Source organism: Oenanthe melanoleuca, chromosome 11, assembly GCF_029582105.1.
Source record: "Oenanthe melanoleuca isolate GR-GAL-2019-014 chromosome 11, OMel1.0, whole genome shotgun sequence".
NCBI classification, from domain to species: domain Eukaryota; kingdom Metazoa; phylum Chordata; class Aves; order Passeriformes; family Muscicapidae; genus Oenanthe; species Oenanthe melanoleuca.
Genome location: NC_079345.1, coordinates 6,282,463 through 6,302,694, shown reverse-complemented (window position 1 = coordinate 6,302,694; position 20,232 = coordinate 6,282,463). Strand labels below are relative to the sequence as shown.

General features: G+C 49.5%; 3 protein-coding genes across 7 annotated transcripts; 2 read left to right on the top strand and 1 right to left on the bottom strand.

Annotated features, from left to right (window-relative positions):
• Positions 1-191: 191 nt before the first annotated feature.
• Positions 192-7,543, bottom strand: CIAPIN1 (cytokine induced apoptosis inhibitor 1). 4 transcript variants are annotated; one of them, XM_056500642.1, is made up of 9 exons: positions 7,400-7,543; positions 5,093-5,269; positions 4,650-4,802; positions 3,704-3,780; positions 3,292-3,460; positions 3,011-3,084; positions 2,567-2,682; positions 1,964-2,033; positions 192-1,442 (listed from the first exon to the last, which is right to left on the bottom strand). In XM_056500642.1, exons 2-9 carry the CDS (start codon positions 5,247-5,249, stop codon positions 1,332-1,334), a joined length of 927 nt encoding a protein of 308 aa, XP_056356617.1. In that variant the 5' UTR covers positions 5,250-5,269; positions 7,400-7,543; the 3' UTR covers positions 192-1,331. The 4 variants fall into 4 exon arrangements, with proteins under 4 accessions (XP_056356617.1, XP_056356618.1, XP_056356620.1 ...); XM_056500643.1 differs by having other exon boundaries at positions 7,270-7,444; XM_056500645.1 differs by lacking the exon at positions 7,400-7,543 and adding an exon at positions 6,598-6,927.
• On the top strand, positions 7,453-14,642 carry COQ9 (coenzyme Q9). Of its 2 annotated transcripts, none has more exons than XM_056500640.1 (10): positions 7,453-7,550; positions 8,265-8,442; positions 9,011-9,146; positions 9,506-9,648; positions 9,921-10,005; positions 11,175-11,279; positions 12,434-12,589; positions 12,966-13,019; positions 14,358-14,408; positions 14,633-14,642. In XM_056500640.1, the coding sequence occupies exons 1-9, from the start codon at positions 7,493-7,495 to the stop codon at positions 14,391-14,393; spliced, it is 951 nt and encodes a 316-aa protein (XP_056356615.1). In that variant the 5' UTR covers positions 7,453-7,492; the 3' UTR covers positions 14,394-14,408; positions 14,633-14,642. The 2 variants fall into 2 exon arrangements, with proteins under 2 accessions (XP_056356615.1, XP_056356614.1); XM_056500639.1 differs by lacking the exon at positions 7,453-7,550 and adding an exon at positions 7,685-7,934.
• POLR2C (RNA polymerase II subunit C) lies at positions 14,456-20,173 on the top strand. The gene is made up of 9 exons (XM_056500646.1): positions 14,456-14,630; positions 14,825-14,874; positions 15,098-15,166; positions 15,314-15,366; positions 15,473-15,601; positions 16,264-16,315; positions 16,787-16,955; positions 18,953-19,027; positions 19,675-20,173. Exons 1-9 carry the CDS (start codon positions 14,545-14,547, stop codon positions 19,817-19,819), a joined length of 828 nt encoding a protein of 275 aa, XP_056356621.1. The 5' UTR covers positions 14,456-14,544; the 3' UTR covers positions 19,820-20,173.
• The last annotated feature ends 59 nt before the right edge of the window (positions 20,174-20,232 follow it).

Genomic DNA, 20,232 nt, shown 5'->3' with positions numbered 1-20,232 from the left:
ACCAGAACAGCATCTGAGTGGTCAGAAAGGAGTTTTCTTAAGTTTTCATTAACATATGTTGTTTCCAGTGCATACCACATATTCAAGTTTTCAGTGGAACAGGAGAACTTCAAGACGCAACCTAACATTTGAGCAGTTTAAGAAATCCCTGAGAGGCTGAGTAGAAGGAGACACACTTAGAATACCACCAATACCAGCCTTAAAACAAAGGCTTTACTATTGGTCACTTTTATTTCAAGAACAGAACAGCCTTTCATCCCAGCCCCCTCCATGAGTTTAGTAACTCAGGTAGCACACAACAAGAAATCACATCCTGTTGAGCAAGAGCTCCAAACAAAGCAGTTCCCACTGAGATGCTGGATGTGGGCTTTCCTCCTCCCCCTCCCTCCCCAGGTGAGAAACAAGCCCAGCACAAAATGTGAACAGCACCCTCATCCCACACCTGCAGGATGCTTCACTAGAAGTAACTACACAAATAAATAGTACCTCATGGAGAGAGAGCAGAGGGCCACCACAGATCATCTAGAAATTAAGTTATTGCTATGTTAAGTATTTGACACTGCAGGTAACTCACTTGGGTAACCACCAAGAGAGGTGACAGTCTCAGATTGCCCTTGTGTTATCAGTTTGTGTTGGACTGAAAGCTGTGGGAAGACAAGACAGATCTTGTTTCATTAGCTCTGAGCCTTAAAGGCAGGAGTTCTTGGTGGGACTGAACCTTCCTCATTTTCCTGAAAACAGCTGGGGGTAGGGGCTCCCAACACACCTGAAAACTCATCATGCCTGACAACCTTTCCCATGCACACTACTAAGAGTACATACTGCTAAGGGTACTCCATTCTCCTGACTTGCCACAAGAGCTGCTGCACAGTCTCCACATGATAAGGGGCTGCAGGTTCAAATTTCAAAGACAGCAGGAGCCCAGTCACCCCAGGGGCTGAGCCAGAGCTGCTGATTCACCAGGGAAAATCAGGACTAATTAGAGCTGTAGGAGGTGGGCATGGGAAATGCCACAGGCACACAAGGACAACCTGACACGTGACTGCACTTCCCCCTGCTGGTGGGACACGCTGTGACGGCCAGCGTCCAGGATCAAGTCAGGTCAGCCAAAACAAGGTGTAACATGAAGTCTAATACGTGACTTGTCACCAGAGGATCAGGTAGCCCAAGGCTGGTGACAAGCGGTGAGCTCACAGCAGTGTCAGTGCCCGCAGTGTCCCTCCCCGCATGGAGTATCAGCTGGAGAGCATGAGTTTGAGAGGATGAGGAGGACTGCAGGAAGAACCTCAGTGATGGAAAAGCAGCAGAGTCCTTGGCAGGACACATCTTTGTTAGGCATCGTGCAGCTGGTTCTCCTGCAGGAGAATCTTCTCCCCAGGCTTGAAGGCAGGCATGCCCAGGTAAGGGCAGCTGGCACAGCGGAATGCATCCCCCAGGTAGCACTGCAAGGGAAAGAAAAGCACTGTCTGTAATCAGCTGCCACTTTCAGGTCTCTTCCCCTGTGATATGGTTTCTCCAGGTGAAGACATGTCATGTTACTCAGCATCTATGAACACAGAGACTGCTTGCCTTCTACCCACCTCTCAACACTCTGCTTAGTGTGGATGGCAGAGCTGTGCAGGCATTGGGCTCACTCAGAAATGAGTCTCCACCCCACCCAGTGTGCTCATGCTGGGGCAGCCCCCTGAGCTCCCACAAGGCAATCCTCACTGGGCAGATTCCTGGTTAGGCTGTGAGTAGGGAGGGAAAGGCTCACTGCTCCTCTGATTCCTGAGTCAGAACAGATAGCATGTGCTGGTACAGAGCACATAGGCACAGGGCAAAGGCTGAAGTTCTGCAGAAGCTGCACAGGCAGCATGTGGAAGCAGTGATCCAGATCAGACAGCAGTGACTAGGGAACACAATTCTTACACAGAGATCATATACTGCAAACCATAGTATAAAGATAAAAATTACTAATTACATTTCCACAGGCAGATTTGGGCTGTGAACTCTTCCTCTCCTGCTCCAATTCTTCAGCCAGGCCACATGTGCTGTAGAAAAACAAAGAAGTCACCTGCAGCTTTCTGCTTAAAGGTCATCAGTCATCAACACTTGTGCCAGCCCTACTCACATGCAACAGCCCTCACTCTGTCACACAACACAGCTGACTCTAGGACTCATGCTCCTCACTTCGTTCTTCAACACCATGGTTTATATAACAAGTGTTGAAACACTCCTCAAGTTTAAACTGAGTGGGAAATGACACTAAAGCACTTACTACATGTGCTATTTCTCCTTGGAATTGAGAAACCAGGGTTTTAGGCAAGCTGCACAAGCTGTGCAGCCACCTCCAAGATGGCTGTTGATAATATACATCATCCTGATAATTTGTAGCAGTTCACAGGTCAATTCTCATTGTATTTGGATTTACATTCCAATAATTAAGATAAGAAAGTATATGAACCAACAGACTTAGGCTCTGAAGTACAGTAAATTGCCTACAATCTTTTTTAAATCCTTCCAACTCTTAAGAATTTAATGCTGCAGTTGAAAGGTTCACTGATACATGAATTCCAGCACTGACCAGTTCTTGCAGGCTTTCTTTTTGCCCATTTCTTTGCAGGATGGAGCTCTGAGGGATGATGGATCTGGCTTTTTCAAATCCTCTGAATCCAACAGCTCATCAGAGTCCAAAAGATCCTAAAAACACACCATGGGAGACAAAATGCAAGAAATGGACTTTTCAGTAGGGAATGATACTGTTGAGTTATGTTCAAAGAAATGGTGCTATCTGTACACTGGCATTAAAGTGCTGCAGCTCTGCCCTCTTATCCCTGTCTCCTCTCTGCCCTCATCACATCACTGAGCTCTCCAGACCCCATGAAGGAGATGAGCTATTTTGCCTTAGGGAAGTTTTTCTCTCTCTGAAGTTGTAAAGCTTCCTAAGAGACAGGACTGAAAGTATTTAGAATAGGAAAGAATGGGGAGAGAGAAGGAATAGCAAAGCCTCACAAATAAAACCACTTACCATCCCTTCATCATTCATATCATTGGCAGACAGTGTCCACAGCTTGGCAGCAGCTGGGTCCACAGAGGGTTTTCCTGGAACCAAAACAAAAGAAGAAATAGCAGTTATTCCACCCTTTGCCCCATCAACTCCAAACACATAGAATTCAAGCAACTTTGGAAAGTCCCACTTGAGAGGTTTTTACTGTAGCACTCCCTGCTTGAGAACTGTCTCCCTGTTGCAAGTGATGCCTGTCACTGAGAGCCACGAAATCCAGATATTCAGCATGCACCACTCCTTACCTGAAGGACCAGGTGTCTTGGCAAAGGAAAGTTTGAGCTGACTTGAGGATCCCACTTCGAAATTGGGCTTCCTGCCTTCTATCTGAATAACGAGAAGGTCATTGCCTTGGTAACCCAGATGTTCTCCAACAGACTGGACCTCCTCTGGGGTCAGCACTTCCTTTTGCAGCTGCCAAGTAAAATTTTAGGTTAACCTCATGCAGAACCCCTTCTTTTAACACCAAGCCCAGCATTCCAGTGAACAAATACTCAGTATTTTCAATTCTAAAGAAAAACACTATGTTGACAGTAACTGAAGTTTGTGCCAGGCAGTGGCCATGCACATTCACAGCAAACCAAGGTAGCTAAAAACCTCATCACCCAGCAAATCCCCAGGTAATAGCAATTCTGGAAATGGTAAACACATCCCTACCTCCTTCACTTCCACCAACCCAGAGAGAGTCAGAGTTGTGCGGAGCTTGGCTGCAGTCTTGATTTTGCCATTGTCTCCTGCAAGACACAAAAGCAGAGAGTAGGAGGAGGCAAGAACAAGAATACAGCTCACTGAGAAACCTGAAAGAGCAAGAACTTTAGAGGGAAGTACTCAAGTCACACTTCTGCACCAAAATCAGGCCCTTTCAAGTCAACAGCAGAACAAACCAGAAAAAGCATCAGCTGTTTGTCCATTAGAATAACAGCGTGGGGTCACAAAGCCATTCTAGCTCCAAATATGTTCTATATATGCCAAAATATTTCTAAATACAATCAGTATCCGTCAAAAAAAGATTTAAAAAAAAAATCCCCAAACAAGCTCCTTTCCAAACATTTTTACCTATTAAAGTAAACTACTCATGAAGTTCTCAAACACGGACTCCTAAATGAACACACTGCATTAAGAAATCAACTTGTGTTCACCTCCTCATGGCTTGTCCAGCTGTCCCATGGCAGGTGCTCTGGCTTTTCACCTAAAACTCAGTCCAAACACTTTTAACCTTTTCTGAACAACTATTTCTCTACTGACTTCTGGGGCAATCTCTTCAGCATCTGTCACCTGTTTTTAAAACCACTTCAGAAGCTCCTCAAAAACACAACATCTGCAACTACTTAATACTTAACACTGCACCCTGAGGAGAAAACAGTGGTCACTGAAGTTTTTCAATGTAGTTGAAGAACAAGCCTATCCAGCATTTTTGTTAGGAGAGTGACTGCAAACATCTCTGATGGATACTGGCTTAAGCACAGGATAAAAACCTTGTGATTTGGGTTAGTGTGTCAGGAGAAAGAAAATCCCTCGATGCTGATTGGGATTCCTGTCCTTTCTATTTCAGCCTAATCCTCATGAGAAATGCTGTGTTGCCATGGAAGCAAGATTCTCTCACCTGATTCTGTAACCACTGGTTCTTTGAGGAGGACACGGCCTCCTGGCTTAAGTATCCGAGCTACTTCAGCCAGGAGCTCCACACTGTGCTGTGCTGTACTGCCCGGGACCATGCCAGAGAGGATTACGTCAAAACTGGACTCCTTGTGAGCCGCTGCAAAGAAAGAGGAAGATGGTACAATTTGACACATGTAATACACAGCTTAATACACCAGTTCCACCTCCCTCATCGTTCATGCTTGAGTACAACAGCAGTAATTGATTAAAGACACCAATCACAGAAGCACAGCCAGAGTGCATCACTTCCCCTGCTGTACTGCCCAAGGTAAGGCAGCAGCAGGTGCTGTCGATGTTCTGAGTGCTGACTCCCAAAGCGGGAAGGTGTTGGCTCTCACAGCAGCAGAAACTTTTAAGGAAACAGTGAAAAATTTAGCTCATGCTTACACTGAGGCAGCTGGTTAACATTTTCCACAGAGACACGATTATCAGCTCCCACCAGTGCCTGGACTTTATCCACCAAATCCTTCAGGGCTTCGACCGGCGAGGAGCTGTCCCAGATGATGGCCACGCGCTGGCCTGGAGCGACTCCGTACTCCCCCATTCCAGCAGCCAAAAACCTGCCTGGGGGAGGAACAGGGCAGGAGAGAGAGAGGAAGGGTAAGTGCCAAGCAGTGCACAAACCTCTGTGCACTGTGGCTTAATCAGTTGTTTTATAAATAGCGATAATTATCTGGAGTTCTGCAGTTCCAAGTTCCCACAAGCTGAGTGTTAGCAGGACATGAAGAAAGAGCTAAACTTCAGGGCATAATTCATAATTTTTCTCCAGTTCACACACTAGTTTTGCTGGGAGACCGCAAGCCATGCTTTAAAGAGACCAACAAAATAGCAAAAAAAAACCTTACCTTCTTTCCTTAAAAATCAGAATAAGACAAACACAGGATTTCTCAATTTCCTGAGCAGCGACAGCTTTTTGATATTAAATACTGCCTTGTCTCTCCTACTCCAAACACGACCTAGCAGAGTTTGCTTACGCAGTACAGGAGAAGTAAAAAGTAACTTTCATCATTCCCAGCATTCCAAATTCAGGCTCTTCCCACTGTTATGATTGGTGGCACTGGGTGAGCAAATTACAGGGAGGGAGGAGCGGAACAGAACGTTCAGTGACAGTTTTGAGAAAGCTGTCTCCACTAACATTTTATGTGAGAATGGATTCCTTGGATGGCAATAGCAGCCCATCATCACCTGTTCTCATGGCAGCACCAGCTCCTGAACCCGATGACCTGCCCTCTTTCCTTTATCCAACACCAACCTGTTTTCTTCCTAATTTAACACACTACAGAGAACAGAGAGCAATGTTGACCAGTTGCCCAGTGTATCTTCAGTTAGCTGCAAACATCACACCTACTTCTGGAGAGGCAGTTTTAAGCAAGGTCTTTACCAGGAGTCACTACATCACCCATCGTGGTAATGCATTACTGCCACCACGTGCTTTCTCACTAAAGCACAGCTCATGGATATACTGTACCAAATTTAACTGCAGTGAGGTGAGGAGGGATTTTGACCCACAGTTCTTCTGGCTCTGTGTGCTGTGGACTCCCCCTCTCTCCTGGAAATTGCCAACAAGTTCAGAATGGGACAATCTTTGCTTTTTCTGAGTGACTGTGGTATGAATTCACACTAAAACAACCACATTGCCAACTCAGTAGGTATTGTACACCTTGGATGTACACATGCTGGTTATAACATCTCACAGCTGCTTTTGCAGGTGTGCCACAAGCTAAGCAGCTACAGCAGACAGTAACATTTGTAAACACACACATTAATCCCATTAAAAAGTCAGCTTTCCCAAGAAGAAGGCTGAAAATCTCGAAAGATACCTAAGCTGCTATGCTAAGGTGGAAAAGATAAACCCGAAGTCACACCCTCCTCTCTGAACAGCAGGTTATGACCTTGCAAAATCAGCCAGCTCAAACTGCATCAACAGCAACGCCAGCTCCCGAGGATCCCGTGCGGGTGCTGTGAGGAGGGGCCCTTATCTCCACGGCACACACATTGAACAGTCCCTGAGGAACAGGGCAAGGAGAGGGGTTAAACAATAGCGCACGTTCCGCTTCAGCAGATTAGAAAGTTGTTGTGTTGGAATGCGACGATCGTGACGGTCCCTTCCAACCCAAACCATTCCAGGGTTCGGCAGCACGTCAGGGCTGTAAACTGCAACCTCCTGACGCAGCACAGCCAGCTCCTAGAGCGGCCGGGAGCGCTCCGGATCCCGGGAACGCTCGGGCTCCCAGGACCAGGAATGACCCCGGATCCCGGGAACACCCCGGCTTTCAGCGGCCGGCAATGCATCTGTTCCCTGCGGCCCGGAACGCCTCGGTACCCAGAGGCCGGGAGTGCCTCGCTTCCCAGAAACCGGGAATGCCCCGGCTCTCAGCGGCCGGGAATGCCTCGGTTCCGTTCCCGTCGGCCGGGACGCCGCGCAAGGCTGCGGGCCCTACAGCAGGTGCGCATTTTAAGCGCACGGAGAATGGCCGCAATAAACCTCTCGGTCGCCGAACAGTGACGGTTCAGAGGAAACAAGGACAGAATGAGTGAGGAAATTTCGTGAGGGAATTACTCACACAGACGCAGAGCGCCCACCCCCCCCCCCCCCCCCCCCCAGCGCTTCAGACGAGGTCTCACAAAAGATTTTTAAGAGGAAATAGGGGGCAGCGCGAGCGGCAGCCCCGTCCCGCGCCGCTCCCCGCTCACCTCCCGCGGCCCGGCCCGCTCGGCTCCGCTCCGCTCGCCCGTCCCGGCCTGACGCCGTCACCGTGACGTCATCGCCCCCTGCCCGCTTCCAAGATGGCGGCGGCGGGCGGGCTGCGGCGCGCGGGCTGGCGGCTGTGGCGGGGCCGCGCGGGTGAGGGGCGGGGGGCACGCGCCCGGGCCCGGGAGGGGAGGGAACGGCGGGGGAGGCGCGTGCCCGCCCGTGCGCGCGCCCGTGCGCGCGCCCCCGGCGGGCGGGGCGGGGCGGGGCGGGGCAAGGTGAGGTGAAGGGCGCGAGGGGAGTGAGGGAACCGGAGCGGGTGGGGTTGTTCGGTGGTGGTTTTCTTTAGGAGCGTGGGCCGTGAAACCAAATTCATTAAAAAAAAAAAAAAGATACAAACAAAAAAACCAAAAGCCAGCAGCTAAATTAAAAGTTCCTCCCGCGTGTCGTTGAGTAATCACTCAGTGGTTAGCATGTGGTGTCTGTCAGGGCTCTTCGGCTCCCGAGTCGGACCCGCCTTGTATCCCCTGCTCAGAGGTCAGCACCTTCCTCCCAGCTCCTTAATCAGGGACCAAAATGGGCAGAGGACAGCTTTGGGTGCCTGCTTTCCAGTCCAAGATTGGGAAGCTATTTGCAATATGTGCCATTTGCACTGTTCTTTCCCTCACAAAACATTTTTGCTTCGTTCACATGGACATGAGCTCAGCTGAGAGCAGCACTTATCAGAAGCGTAAAAAAGACACTATGAATTTGTGTTCTTTTCAGCTTTGTTCACCAGTCTCTTCACCTCACTTTTATTCTCTTCACATTAATTTTCTGTGCTTCCTGGTGTTGGAAGGAGATGCTGACTCTTGTTTTTCCTTGCAGTGGTCAGCAAGGGGAACCAGCACTACCCACCACTCCGTGCCCTCCAGGCCTCAGCCGTGCTGAGGAGAGCGTCCGACGAGCACAGGAAGGAGCCACTGGCATCTTCCTCTCAGCAGCACTTTGATTCACCTCCAGCTGGTCACCAGCCCGAGCAGAAACCTCAGGGCCCTCACCCCAGGTAACTCAGCAGCTCCTTCTAGCACTGTCCTGCTGACAGAGGGATTGGAAGGCTTTTGCTTGAAACTTGACGACAACAAGATTCAGAGTTAAGGAGCCCCAGAGTGCAGCAGCTGGAGAGGTGGTTTGCTGTGACAGTGCTAATTCCACCATGGAAACAGTATGGGACTGGCTTTCAAGAGGGAAACTCTCATCTGCAAAGTGCAAGTTCTGGATTTTTGTGTAAATCTAAAAAAACAGGGACTATATGTTGTCCATATGCCTATAGTATAAAGCCCATGTTGGAAAAGGTTATAGTTTAGTTTTCTGTAAAGAAAGGGGAATGTGGGGCTGATTGGTCTCCATGTAGGTATCTCCATTGAGCCCTCCTTCCCTTATTTTTCTCTTCTCTCATAGCAAAGATTCGTTAAGAATCATTTTTCTGGACAGGGAAGGATTGTACTGGAGGAGGCCAGATTTATCCTAAGCAGGTCTCAAAATGTGCCTGGTGGCAGCGAGTGAATGGCAGAGCCCAGGGTTCTGATGTTTGGTGGTGACATTCCCCTCACTGTAACAATACCTTCTCATAGTTACACTGGCCAGGGCGGCCAGGAGTCTGAGGACTATGAGAGCGAGGAGCAGCTGCAGCATCGAATCCTCACAGCGGCGCTGGAGTTTGTGCCTGAGCATGGCTGGACTGCAGAGGCCATTGCAGAGGGAGCCAAGGTATGTGGGGAGAGAAGCAACAAACCAGTTGAAAACTGGATGGAGCTGAAGTGCAGAGACAGCCAGGCCTGCATGCTTCCCCCACATACTCTTGGGTGATGCACCCTAGTCAGCAAATGCTACTGGGCAGGAATGAAACCCAGCTGCTACAGGATAACCCCTTCAGAGTTAGACTAAGGCACTATGTGGAGTAGTGAATCCTAAAGAGAGAAAAACTTTTCTAGGAAGTGCTTGTTAATGCAGCGTTGCTTTGTTGAAATTCACATAATGTCTTTCACAAAATAAATACAACCTTTTTCTGGCTGGATGCTGCTTAGCAGTGTTTGACCAGATCTGTTCTTTTTTCTTCTTCTCTACAGACCCTGGGCCTCTCTGTTGCTGCAGCAGGGATGTTTCACAGTGATGGCAGTGAACTGATCCTGCACTTTGTGTCTGAGTGCAACTCCAAACTGTCCGAGCTGCTGCAGAAGGAGCAGAAGCTAGTGCAGCTGGGTGAAGCAGAGTGAGTACTGGATGTGAACAAATTTCTTCCTTTGCAGATTTTGGGAGCTGTGTAGACAGAGAGGCCACCTGGAACACAGATACTTTAAGTTAAAAATACAATTTACCCAAATAAAACCATCTTCCCAAATATAAATTAGGACCAAAGGCATGAAGGATATATAATACTTTGCTTAACTACTGCTCAGCCAGCTGGAGATTGATCTTTCAAGATCAATCAGAATTGAGTTTAACTTGGATATTCTTTCTAAGTTGTTTTTTTTTCTTACTCAGGAAGAAGCCTATAGATGAATTCCTGAGAGATGCTGTGGAAGCTAGACTGAGGATGTTGATTCCTTATATTGAGAAATGGCCCCAGGTATAAAAGTAATATCAACATTGTCTCTTTTGTGTGAGTGTGTATTTTAAACACCCTGTGACTTTCTACATAGTCTCTCTACCAGATTAGTTCAAGGTTGTAAATGAAACCCTGACTGGTTTCAAATGATTAGTAGCCTTCAACAGGAGAGCAGCCTTGGAAGGAGGCAGTTAAAGGTGACCTTAGAGCAACTATTTCTCGCAGTTCTGGAAAGGCAAAGCTCTCTGCTGTTCACTCCACCCATCTGGCATCCCCAGGGGATTACCTGTGTCTCTGCTCAGTCCTATTTGCAGTGTCAGTGCAACTCAGGCTCCATGCAGTGTTGTGGCTGCACTGGGATCACCTCACACCTGGAAATGCAGAACTGCTTTGCTGCAGGAGACTGTCCTTCAGGTGTGTGACTGACAAACCCCTGGCAGCCTGAGGGCAGAGCTGTGAACTGAGAGGGCTTCATGCTTCTAAATTCACATTTAACTCTCAAGCCATTCTTCCCACAGTGGGAAAGGAATTGAATTGTGGCTACAGTGACAAGCAGTGTTCCTAATCTTGGGCTGCAAAGATTGCTGCGAGGTCAGCCTCTGTCCAGAACCACTGCTGGCCTCTGGGCAGCTGAATCCTGCAGACCATGCACAGAGAGAGTACAGGCTTCACGTTCTTTCAGATTAACATAATTTGCCTTGTGAAGGATGTGGGTGGTTTGTGTCTCTCCTGGCACTGTGTGATTATGTTCAAAGGCTTCAGGATCCCAGTACGGCCATTATGGCTGGCGCTGTTCTGCCCTTGGTTGCTGCTCTAAGTTCAAAGTCAAATTCAGAGAAATGAGAGATGTGACTCCCTGCCCACAGGGGCACAGCACAGTGTGAGTCAGCTCAGCCTCTGATGTTTCCATGCCAGAGAGGCAGCTCAGAAGAGACAGCACAGGAATGTTTGAACTGAGCAGGGATCAGCTCTAGTACAGGCTGAGGCCTGAACTTGTGAGCCACACTATGTGTTCCCTGCACATCTTGCTGCTTGCAAAGACTGCAAAGAGCTGGGAGGACTTGTCACTGGGAGCTGGAGACAAGTCAGCAGCAACAGGGAAAAGATAACAGGGCAGAGCATTGTTGGTCTCCTTTAGTGTTACATCCTTCTCTCTTCAGCTCCCATTTGTGTGTGTGTTTCCTTTGCAGGCCCTGAGTATCCTGTTGCTCCCACGTAACATCCCTTCTAGCCTCAACCTCCTCACCAGTATGATCGATGATATCTGGCACTATGCTGGGGACCAGTCCACAGATGTGAGTCCTTGTGCTTTGGGGATAAGCTGGTTCTACCCCTCAGCACTTTGGCAAAATCATGGGTTCAAGTAGGAGTGGAGCTGAGTCCCTCTGCAGATGGTCCCTTTGTTGAGTGAAGACAGCATTTGAGGCACCCAAGGGTCCTTATAAACTACAGTCTGATTTCTAAAGGGACTTAAGAGTCACTGAGACTAAGTGCAAATTACTGCCAATGGGATTAGTGTAAATTAAAAGGACCTACTTTCCTAGGCTCTTAAGTGCTCTGTTCTTTTTTGAAGACACTGACAAAGTTGTTGAGATTTTGAGACTAAGAAGTTGATCCGGTTTTCAGTGAGTGAGCATGGGTCTGTCAAACAGCTCTCTTCTACCAGCAGTAGCATTTACAGACTTGACTTGAAAACCTTTAAAGAACCTGCCTAAAAATACCAGTAGCTTATTAAAGCTTTCATCTTTCTGGCAGGAAATAAAAGAAAATTATAACCTTAATTATAGCAATTAATAAATTACTTTAATTCTTATAGATGTAGAGAGAGAGATGGAAAAAGCTAAATGAACCATTTTAACAAACTACTTTAATAAGCTTCTTTTATCTGTGTATAAAAGAGAAGCTACTGCAGTGGAAAATAAATAAGACAGCAGAAAAATTAAAGGAATAAACCAGAAGACAACTGAAAGAACACAATTGCTTCAGGAACTGAAAGTCCCTTACACGTTATGCAAGTCAAATCAACGTGTTGGAGCCAGTGTCTGCACTGAGCTGTTCCTAAAGTCTCACTGATGCAGGGATTAGGAGAGGTTCTAAAGTTGGTGTTTTGTTTGCACCTCCTGATTGGTTACATGAGTTTTCTGGGCAAGCTGTGATGCTGAGCCTGCTCCCTCTCTCCCAGTAGTGGGGTTTAAAGTTGTTCACAGCAGATTCTTCTTCCCAAAACTGGGAGCCAGGCAAGTATTCTCATGCCTCAGAGACCTCTTCAGGTGGGTTTTTAGGAGCAGGAAGAGAACAGAAAGAGTTTTGTCTCAGGCCCTGAGAGATCCAGCTGCAAATGGCAGATTCCTCTGTATGGGAAGGAAGGTGCTGTGGGTGTGGGGCTTTCCCTTGCACTCTCCATGTGCATTCAGGTCACAGCTTTCTCTCTGCTCCTGTGCCCCTGCAGTTTAACTGGTACACACGGCGGGCTGTGCTCACTGGCATCTACAACACCACCGAGCTGGTGATGATGCAGGACTCGTCCCCTGGCTTCGAGGACACTTGGCGCTTCCTGGAAAACAGAGTGGCTGATGCCATGGCCATGAGCAGCACAGCCAGCCAGGTAACCTTAGGGACAGGTGTGCATGCAGCAAATCCCTTCTCCCCAAGGATGTGTGCAGGCACACCTGGCTTTTCTATCATGCAGATCCCACATCTCCTGAGAGACCCCCTTGTTGCTCTCAGTTCAAAATCAATAAATGATTATGTGATTTTTAGTAAACTGAGATGTAGGTGCCCTATTTGCAGACTGTCACAGTGGTTAGCAGACATCCCAGGAAACCCCTTCCTGTACCCTATCTGTGGCTGTCACTTGTCTGCAGTTCTGTCAGCACCTTTCTGTAGCAAATACATGTTTGTTGTGTATTCCCTCTCTGTGTTTGGGGGCCATGAGTGCAAGTGTAGGAAGCAAAATGTAATTTTCTCCCTGTGTCTCCCAGGTACAATCCACTGGAGAAGCTGTTGTCCAGGGCCTGATGGGAGCTGCAGTTACTGTAAGTAATGCTGAAACCAGTGGGGCTGTGAGAGCAGAATTGTTTTCTGTGTTTTCCTCCCAAATCTAGAGGACTACATGGAAAAATGTTGCCCTCCAGATTTGTCTTTCATAACTTAGATTTATTTAAGGGTGATTTCCTTGGTAGCTTGAGGTTAGTTCACTGTTTTGTGGTGAAAGAACTTGAATAGAGCATAAGGAAATTAAGTGTGAAGCTGCAGGGTGAGCTTAAGGGATGAGAGAGAGGTGATGAGAATAAATACAACTGTTCTCCATTGCTTGTCACGAGATCTCTCCCTGTGCCAGGCCCTGTGCTGGAAATCTTGACAGAGGGGCAGTGGCCCCATGGGTACTTGGGAGATGGCACCTGTCCCTGAGCCACAGCAGGGTGACTTCCTCAAGCTGTTTCATGTGACCTCAGTGTCCTTCCAAGAATTCATTCACGTCTTGGTAGTGTCCTGGACTGCTTTCTGTCGGTGCAGAGGGAGCTGTGTTTCCTCTGGCATACAAAATAACCCTTTGTGTACCCAGGAGTGACTTTTGAAGAGCTTCAGGGCCTCACTGGGATTCTATTTTTGACAAACCCCCAATGCATTTAGCAACGAAGTGATTTCCTTGTTATCAGAAATACATTTACCTTGTATCAGGACAAGACAAACAGGCTGGAACATAAATTAGACATTATTTTTACTGATGAAGCACTTCTCAATAATTTCTCCCACCTCCTTCCCCCTGCAGTTGTGGTGGAATTTAGTGTCTCTCAGCCTCTCTGCTCTCTCATACCTGCACATGCTAAAAGGATCCTCCAGTAGAGAAATCCTGGGCTCTGTTTGACATCCACACGATGCTCTCAGGTCCACTGCCAGTGTTTGGTCTGTCCCTGCAGCAGATTCACTGCACAGATAAACAGGAGGGCCTGGATGGATTCTGAAGGGTGGTGGGTTGTAATCAAATGCTTTTAGGGCAGAATCATCCCAATGCATAACTGCTAGGGGAGCACATGCCAAACCTCCCCAGTTCAGGGTGTCCCGAGGTGTGCTCCGTTACAGGAGTGCTGAGTTCTGTAGTCTCTGCAAAATGGATGAGCAAACGTAATGCCCCAAAAGCATAAATTCACTGCCGCAGAAATAAACCCAAGCTGAAACCTACTGACCGGGAGAGCAGGTTCCAGTCAGAGGGGTGGCCGGAGGCAGCTCCAGTCTGATTCTTGCCCATCCCCAGACCACAGAATGCCTCTCGTCCCTGCAGCTCTGCTCGTAGCACACGGGCCTCCCCTCGGCACCTGCTCCGGCGGCCGCCGGGACAGGGGCACTAATCCCCGTTCTCCCTGTGCCCACAGATCAAGAACCTGGCGGGGCTGAACCAGCGCCGGTGAGGCGGCAGCGGCGGCCCTTCCCCGGCACCAATAAAGTCGTACTCAGCCTGGCACGGACTCTTTTTGCGGGCGCACCGGGGCCGGGGGAGCGGGGCGGGGCCGGAGCGGGCGGCGGGAGCGGGGCCGGGGCCGGGAGCGGGGCGGGACAGCCATGCCGTACGCCAACCAGCCCACCGTGCGCATCACCGAGCTGACGGACGAGAACGTCAAGTTCATCATCGAGAACACGGACCTGGCGTGAGCACCGGGCGGGCCGGACCGGGGCGGGCGGGCCCGGCGGCGGCTCCGTGGAGCCGGGCTTCTTGCGGCGCCGCCGGTGCGGCCTGGAAGGGTCTCTGGGGCAAAGCCCCGCAGCGGCCTCGGCCAGCGCAACTGCGGGCCCGCAGCCGCACACTCCCTCGTGCCTAAACACGGGTGTTTCCCTCCCTCAGGGTGGCGAATTCCATTCGGAGAGTGTTCATCGCAGAAGTCCCCATCATAGGTGAGGCCTTTCGCGTGCCTGTTGTCGCAGTCCCTTGGGCTGCCCTCCGTGTTCTCCCGCACTTCCCCCCTGCTTTTGGTTCCCCTTACCCGTGTTCAGACAGTACTGTACCCTGCAGATGCTGCCTTGGTGTGTCTCTGTAATGTTTTCTGTGCCCTCTCAACCTGGCTTTTCCCCGCATGAGTATTTCTCAGTTTGTGACTTTCTTTCCTCTTCTCTGCAGCCATTGACTGGGTCCAGATAGATGCCAACTCCTCCGTGCTCCACGATGAGTTCATTGCACACCGACTGGGTGAGTGCTGCAGTGGGGGAGAAAGATGAAGGCCCAGGGATGTTGAAGCCCCTTTGTCAGGTGTTGTTCCTCTGCCTGTCTTGGCAGGAGGGTTAGGAACTCCTGTGGTCTCACTCAGATGTTCCTCTGGTTTCCTGCTTCTCACAGGTCTCATTCCCCTCACCAGTGACGACATTGTGGATAAGATGCAATATTCCAGAGTGAGTCGAGCGAGATGCTGTGGGGAATCATTCTGAGGGTGGTGGGTGTTGGATCTGATGGGAAGCTCTGACATTTTCCTGCATAAAGAACCCGTGTGTGTGCCAGGACTGCACGTGTGATGAGTTCTGCCCCGAGTGCTCCGTGGAGTTCACGCTGGACGTTCGCTGCAACGAGGACCAGACTCGGCACGTGACGTCCCGCGACCTCATCTCCAACAACCCCCGCGTCATCCCGGTCAGTGCCCTCCCCTCTGCATTCCTGCTCAGGCAAACGCATGGGATATAGGCACTCTGAGCTTGTTTTGTGTTTCCTAAGGCTCCACTTAAACCATAGTGGGAGAGCAAAGCATTAATGTTTGCAGAAGCAGTGTGTGTGCCAGTGCCCTCCTCGTCTCTGCCACACTGTCCTTCACTTGTTTGATGGGGTGCAAAACAGTGTGGCCTTGTCCTGCACCCTCATCCCAAACTCCTTGGCTGCCCTGTGACCTCTGGCTTGCTGGTTCTTGGCTCTCAGCATGGCAGAGTGTGAGGAGCCTGGGCCAGGGCAGTGCTGCCAAAAAGCTCCTGTGCAGTTTTGGGGAGTTTTGGGGAGGGTTGGTGGTGCCAAAGTGGGACAAAGGCAAAGGGACTTACAGAGAATATTCTGGTGCACTGTTGAGGTGGATCCAGATGTCACCACAACCTGGACGGCTCCTGTTGCCTGGTGACACTGTGTGCCTGGGTAAAGCCCAGCTGGAGCCTGCTGTTACTTGCCTTTGGCTGAGGTGCTCTGAGTGCTGTGTGTCATCTGTAGTGGCTGTGGGAGTGACTTTGGGAAACAAGCAGATGTGCTGTGCTGGAGCACTTATCCAAGCTGATCTTGTCCCTAATCTGCTTGGTTTTGTTTGGCTGCTGCAGGTAACATCTCGGAGCAGAGACAACGACCCCAATGACTATGTGGAGCAGGATGGTGAGTGGTGGGTCACTGGGAATAAGAGCTGTAGGAGGAAATTAACTTTTCTCTCAGGTTCTTTGAATAAGTTCTTTGAACTCATTCTTTCTTTGGCCGCTGTGCAACCCTAAGGCAGCTGTAAATATGACACTTCTGAGCAGGTGGTGTCACTGCATGAGTGGGGTAGCATTTTGTCTTAATGCCTCTCAGATTGTCCCAGAACTGAAGTCCTGTGTCACAGAGTGCTTCTGTCTCTCCTTGTGAGAGCTTAGAGACAGCAAGGAGGTGAAATGGTGTGTTTTTGGCTATTCCTTGGGGGCCTGTGCATCTCCTTTTTACTTAGCTATTCTGGGGAAACAGCTGAGCCCCTTTTAGAATCCAAGCAAACCCTGGTAACATCTTTTGGGCACCAAAAATCTGCCTTTGCTGGAGATCCCACACACTCACTTCTCCTCTGCAGCCTTCTCAAACGAGCATGTGCTTTTGCAGACATCCTGATCGTGAAGCTGCGCAAGGGGCAGGAGCTGCGGCTGCGGGCCTACGCCAAGAAGGGCTTTGGCAAGGAGCACGCCAAGTGGAACCCCACGGCCGGCGTGGCCTTCGAGTACGACCCCGACAACGCGCTCAGGCACACCGTGTACCCCAAACCTGAGGAGTGGTATGTCCTGGGGTCTGGGCTGGGAAAGGTTTTCCAGCAGGTGACAGCTCACACTTCAGCTCTGGGGATAATTTGGGTCAGTAAGTGATAGGGAGCGTGCCTGCTACATCATCTTGTGCAGACTCTGCTCCTGGGGTTGGGAGCAAGGCCAGTCACTTGTTTGCAGCTGCAGACAAGGTGGACTGGTTTGTGGTCATCTTTTGTCCTCCCTTTCATGCCCTTTTTCACCACTTGTTGCTGATTTTTTTCTTCCCTCTGCAAGTGTTTTGTAGGTCAGAGTAAGGTCTGAGGAAGGAACAGATCAATGTGAGATGAAAGAAGTTGCTATGAGAGGGAGGAGTGGAAGGTTGGGTTCCAAGACTGATTTTTCAGCCTGGCTTGAGGAAGTCCAGTATGGCTGTGATTTAACCCATACATCTCCTCACTCCTGGAGCATGAGCTCTGGCAGGGTTTCCCTCTCTGGCCCTTTCCTCTCCTCTGAAATACCATTCTGCACAAGTTGCACAAAGCTTCTTATCCATAAGTGACGTGATTTTACTTTTGGAAAGCTGCTGCCCTGCTTTGGCCTGAGTGAGGACTTCATCCAGCATCACTTTTCATGAATGGGTACCTGAGCTGCTCCTGGCTCTGTACTCCAGTGATCACCTAGCAGACATCCTGTCATCCAGCACGCTGGAGCCAGCAGCACAGTGAGGAACCAGGTGCTTTTTAGGCAGGATAGGCTGAAGGAGAGCAGGGACTGGGCAGGATAGTGGATGTGCTGCTATAAACATTGATCAGTGGCAGGCTCAGAAATCTGGTGTGGCATGCAACAGACAGAACACCAGAAAACAGTTTTTGAGAAGTGTGGTAGGTAAAATATATGTAAAAGTTGGAAAAATCTCAAAAGAGGATTGATATTGGAGCTGCCAGTTCTTGACGATATGTCTGTCTTTTCAAGTTTATCTGACATCCTGTGAAGACAACACAGAGCCAAAGGCTACCTATGATTTTTGTTTTCATTTTTCATGTTAGTTGCTTTTTGAGACTATTTTCAGAGCACTGGCATGCAGATGGACTCTCCAAACAGCTGTCAGGGTCGTGGAAACCTCTGCACTTTTGGTCATGGGTGGTTCTGCAAGTAACAAGAAATCCCACCTCCATTAGCACTTCATCTCTCTCAGTGGTTTGTACAGGCAGAGGGTTTGTTTGAGAAACACAGTTTTATTTCAGACAGCTGAGGGGGCTGGGATCAGAGTTTCTGGGCATTGCTGGGGCAGAGGAAGGCCAGCAGGAGACCTTGGTGGGTACTGGATTTTCTGTGCTGGCTTCTCAGACAGCTCAAGGCTTTGGGTTTTCTTACACAGATTATGTGGTTCCACACAGTCTCTCTGGTGTGGTGCTCTATAAGCCAAATGATGCAGCAAGTAGAAAGATGTGTTTGCCTAACTGATGCAAAGGTATTGCAGTGATTTTGGGAGAGGAGTAGAGGTGCAAGACATCAGGATGGAGCTTACTGATGCAGGTAGTGTCTATTGTACAGGAGATTTTTTTTTCTGCTGAGTCCAAACCAGCTGTGCGTCACAGACTTGAATGCTGCAGTACTCCAGTGCTTTCTTGGCCCAGTGGGAAGGAGAAAGAAAAGATAACCCAAGATCCATTACTCCAGAAAAGCATCCAGGCTCCATAAACACAGTCCCTTCAGGAATCAACATCCCTTCACTGTAACCACCTGCCAGATGGTACCAGTGTGGGTGGATGGAGCACAGTACAAGGCTTGCTGAGTTTGGGCAGAGCAGGGCTGATCCCCTTCTTCTAGTGCTGCTGGATGACTCTGTGGTATTAATGAGAAGCCAGAAAACATGTGCAACTGAGCTTATTTCTGTGCCTTGATGTTTGATAACCACCCTGTTGTGTGCTGAATGTGAGCCCCAGTGCTTGCTCCTTGGGTGCCTGGGCTCTGTGGGGCCAGGCTGGAGCAGGGGCTCTGTGCAACCTCTCCTGCTCTCTGATTCCAGGCCCAAGAGTGAGTACTCAGAGATCGACGATGAGGATGCTCAGGCTCCCTATGACCCCAACGGGAAGCCAGAGAGGTAGGGAGCTGCATGCAGTGCTGCAGCTGGAAGATGGGGGGACTGGCTGGGTTCATCTCATGGGCTCTCATTAATAGAAGAGTGTCTACACTGTGCTGAGATTGCCAGCCCAGGGAGCTGACATTCCCTGGAAAGCAGGGCAGGAGTTGTTGTTAAGTGGTGATATACCCAGATGTGGCAGGTTTTCCCCTCTGGGAGATACTAGACAGTTCTGAGTTCATGTTGCCAGGTAGGGCAGTGCACACTCAGTGAGGTGTGAGGCCTGCAGGGGAAATATCCTGGCTTAAGGTATTCATTCACTTGTGTGTCTCATGCTCTGATTACTGGTGTTATTTGCACTGCAAAAGTGCCTCAGCCAGCCTTAGTCCTTGCCTTGGGGCTGCTGGCTCGCAGGTCACAGTGCTGAACAGAAATCTATCTCAGGAGTGCTCTTGCAGCTGATGAAGCTGTGAGTGTTGGTGTGATGGTTGGAAAGGGGAAACACTGTCTGTTGCCTGCTTGGGAGGTGAATGATGATGATGATGATGATGGTTGGGATTCCAGGCAGATCTCCTGCTGTGGGTGTGGATAGGCTGGAATGATGTGCAGTCTGGGTTTGCATCTCCTTGCAGAGGTGATGGTGACTTAACCCCCTCCTTGTAACTCAGGTTTTATTACAACGTGGAGTCCTGCGGGTCTCTGCGCCCCGAGACCATCGTCCTGTCAGCCCTGTCCGGCCTCAAGAAGAAACTGAGCGACCTGCAGACACAGCTGAGCCACGAGATCCAGAGCGATGTCCTCACTATCAACTGAGGTGGTCCTTGCAGGAGAGTACTGTGAGCTGTGAGTGATGCCTGGCTGAGATCTGGGGAGAGGCTTTTACCTCCCCATCATCTCCCTCTGCCTCTCCTGGCCCAGCACTTGTTTGGTGACACCTCTTCCCTGGCCCTTCTTCCCAGGGAAAGCCGTTGTGATGTGTAGGGTAAAACAGGAAGGGAATCAGTCAGTGAGCATAGCATCTTAGCTGGGACAGGCTTTGTCTCCAAGTGATCCTGGAGTTGGATTTTGACCATGTGATGTTTGGGATTGGGAAGCATGTACCTTTGTTACACAACTCTTATTTACATGTCCATTCTTTACTGTGCTGAATAAAGCCTTACCCCCAAATTTTTCTGTCATCCCTGAAAGCTCATCCGAGACTGCTGGAGGAGATGTCACATCATTTA

Bases quoted from the DNA above. Each gene is read 5' to 3' on its own strand.
- CIAPIN1 (XM_056500642.1), bottom strand. From the start codon at position 5,249: ATGGGGGAGTACGGAGTCGCTCCAGGCCAGCGCGTGGCCATCATCTGG. The intron at 3,461-3,703 runs GTAGGGATGTGT...TTTACTTGGCAG, and splicing joins GGTTGGTGGAAGTGAAGGAG to CTGCAAAAGGAAGTGCTGAC. The intron at 1,443-1,963 runs GTAATTAGTAAT...TTTCCCTTGCAG, and splicing joins CCAAATCTGCCTGTGGAAAT to TGCTACCTGGGGGATGCATT.
- COQ9 (XM_056500639.1), top strand. From the start codon at position 7,871: ATGTGGTGTCTGTCAGGGCTCTTCGGCTCCCGAGTCGGACCCGCCTTG. The intron at 10,006-11,174 runs GTATAAAAGTAA...TTTCCTTTGCAG, and splicing joins ATATTGAGAAATGGCCCCAG to GCCCTGAGTATCCTGTTGCT. The intron at 12,590-12,965 runs GTAACCTTAGGG...TGTGTCTCCCAG, and splicing joins TGAGCAGCACAGCCAGCCAG to GTACAATCCACTGGAGAAGC.
- POLR2C (XM_056500646.1), top strand. From the start codon at position 14,545: ATGCCGTACGCCAACCAGCCCACCGTGCGCATCACCGAGCTGACGGAC. The intron at 14,631-14,824 runs GTGAGCACCGGG...TCCCTCCCTCAG, and splicing joins ATCGAGAACACGGACCTGGC to GGTGGCGAATTCCATTCGGA. The intron at 16,956-18,952 runs GTATGTCCTGGG...CTCTGATTCCAG, and splicing joins TACCCCAAACCTGAGGAGTG to GCCCAAGAGTGAGTACTCAG.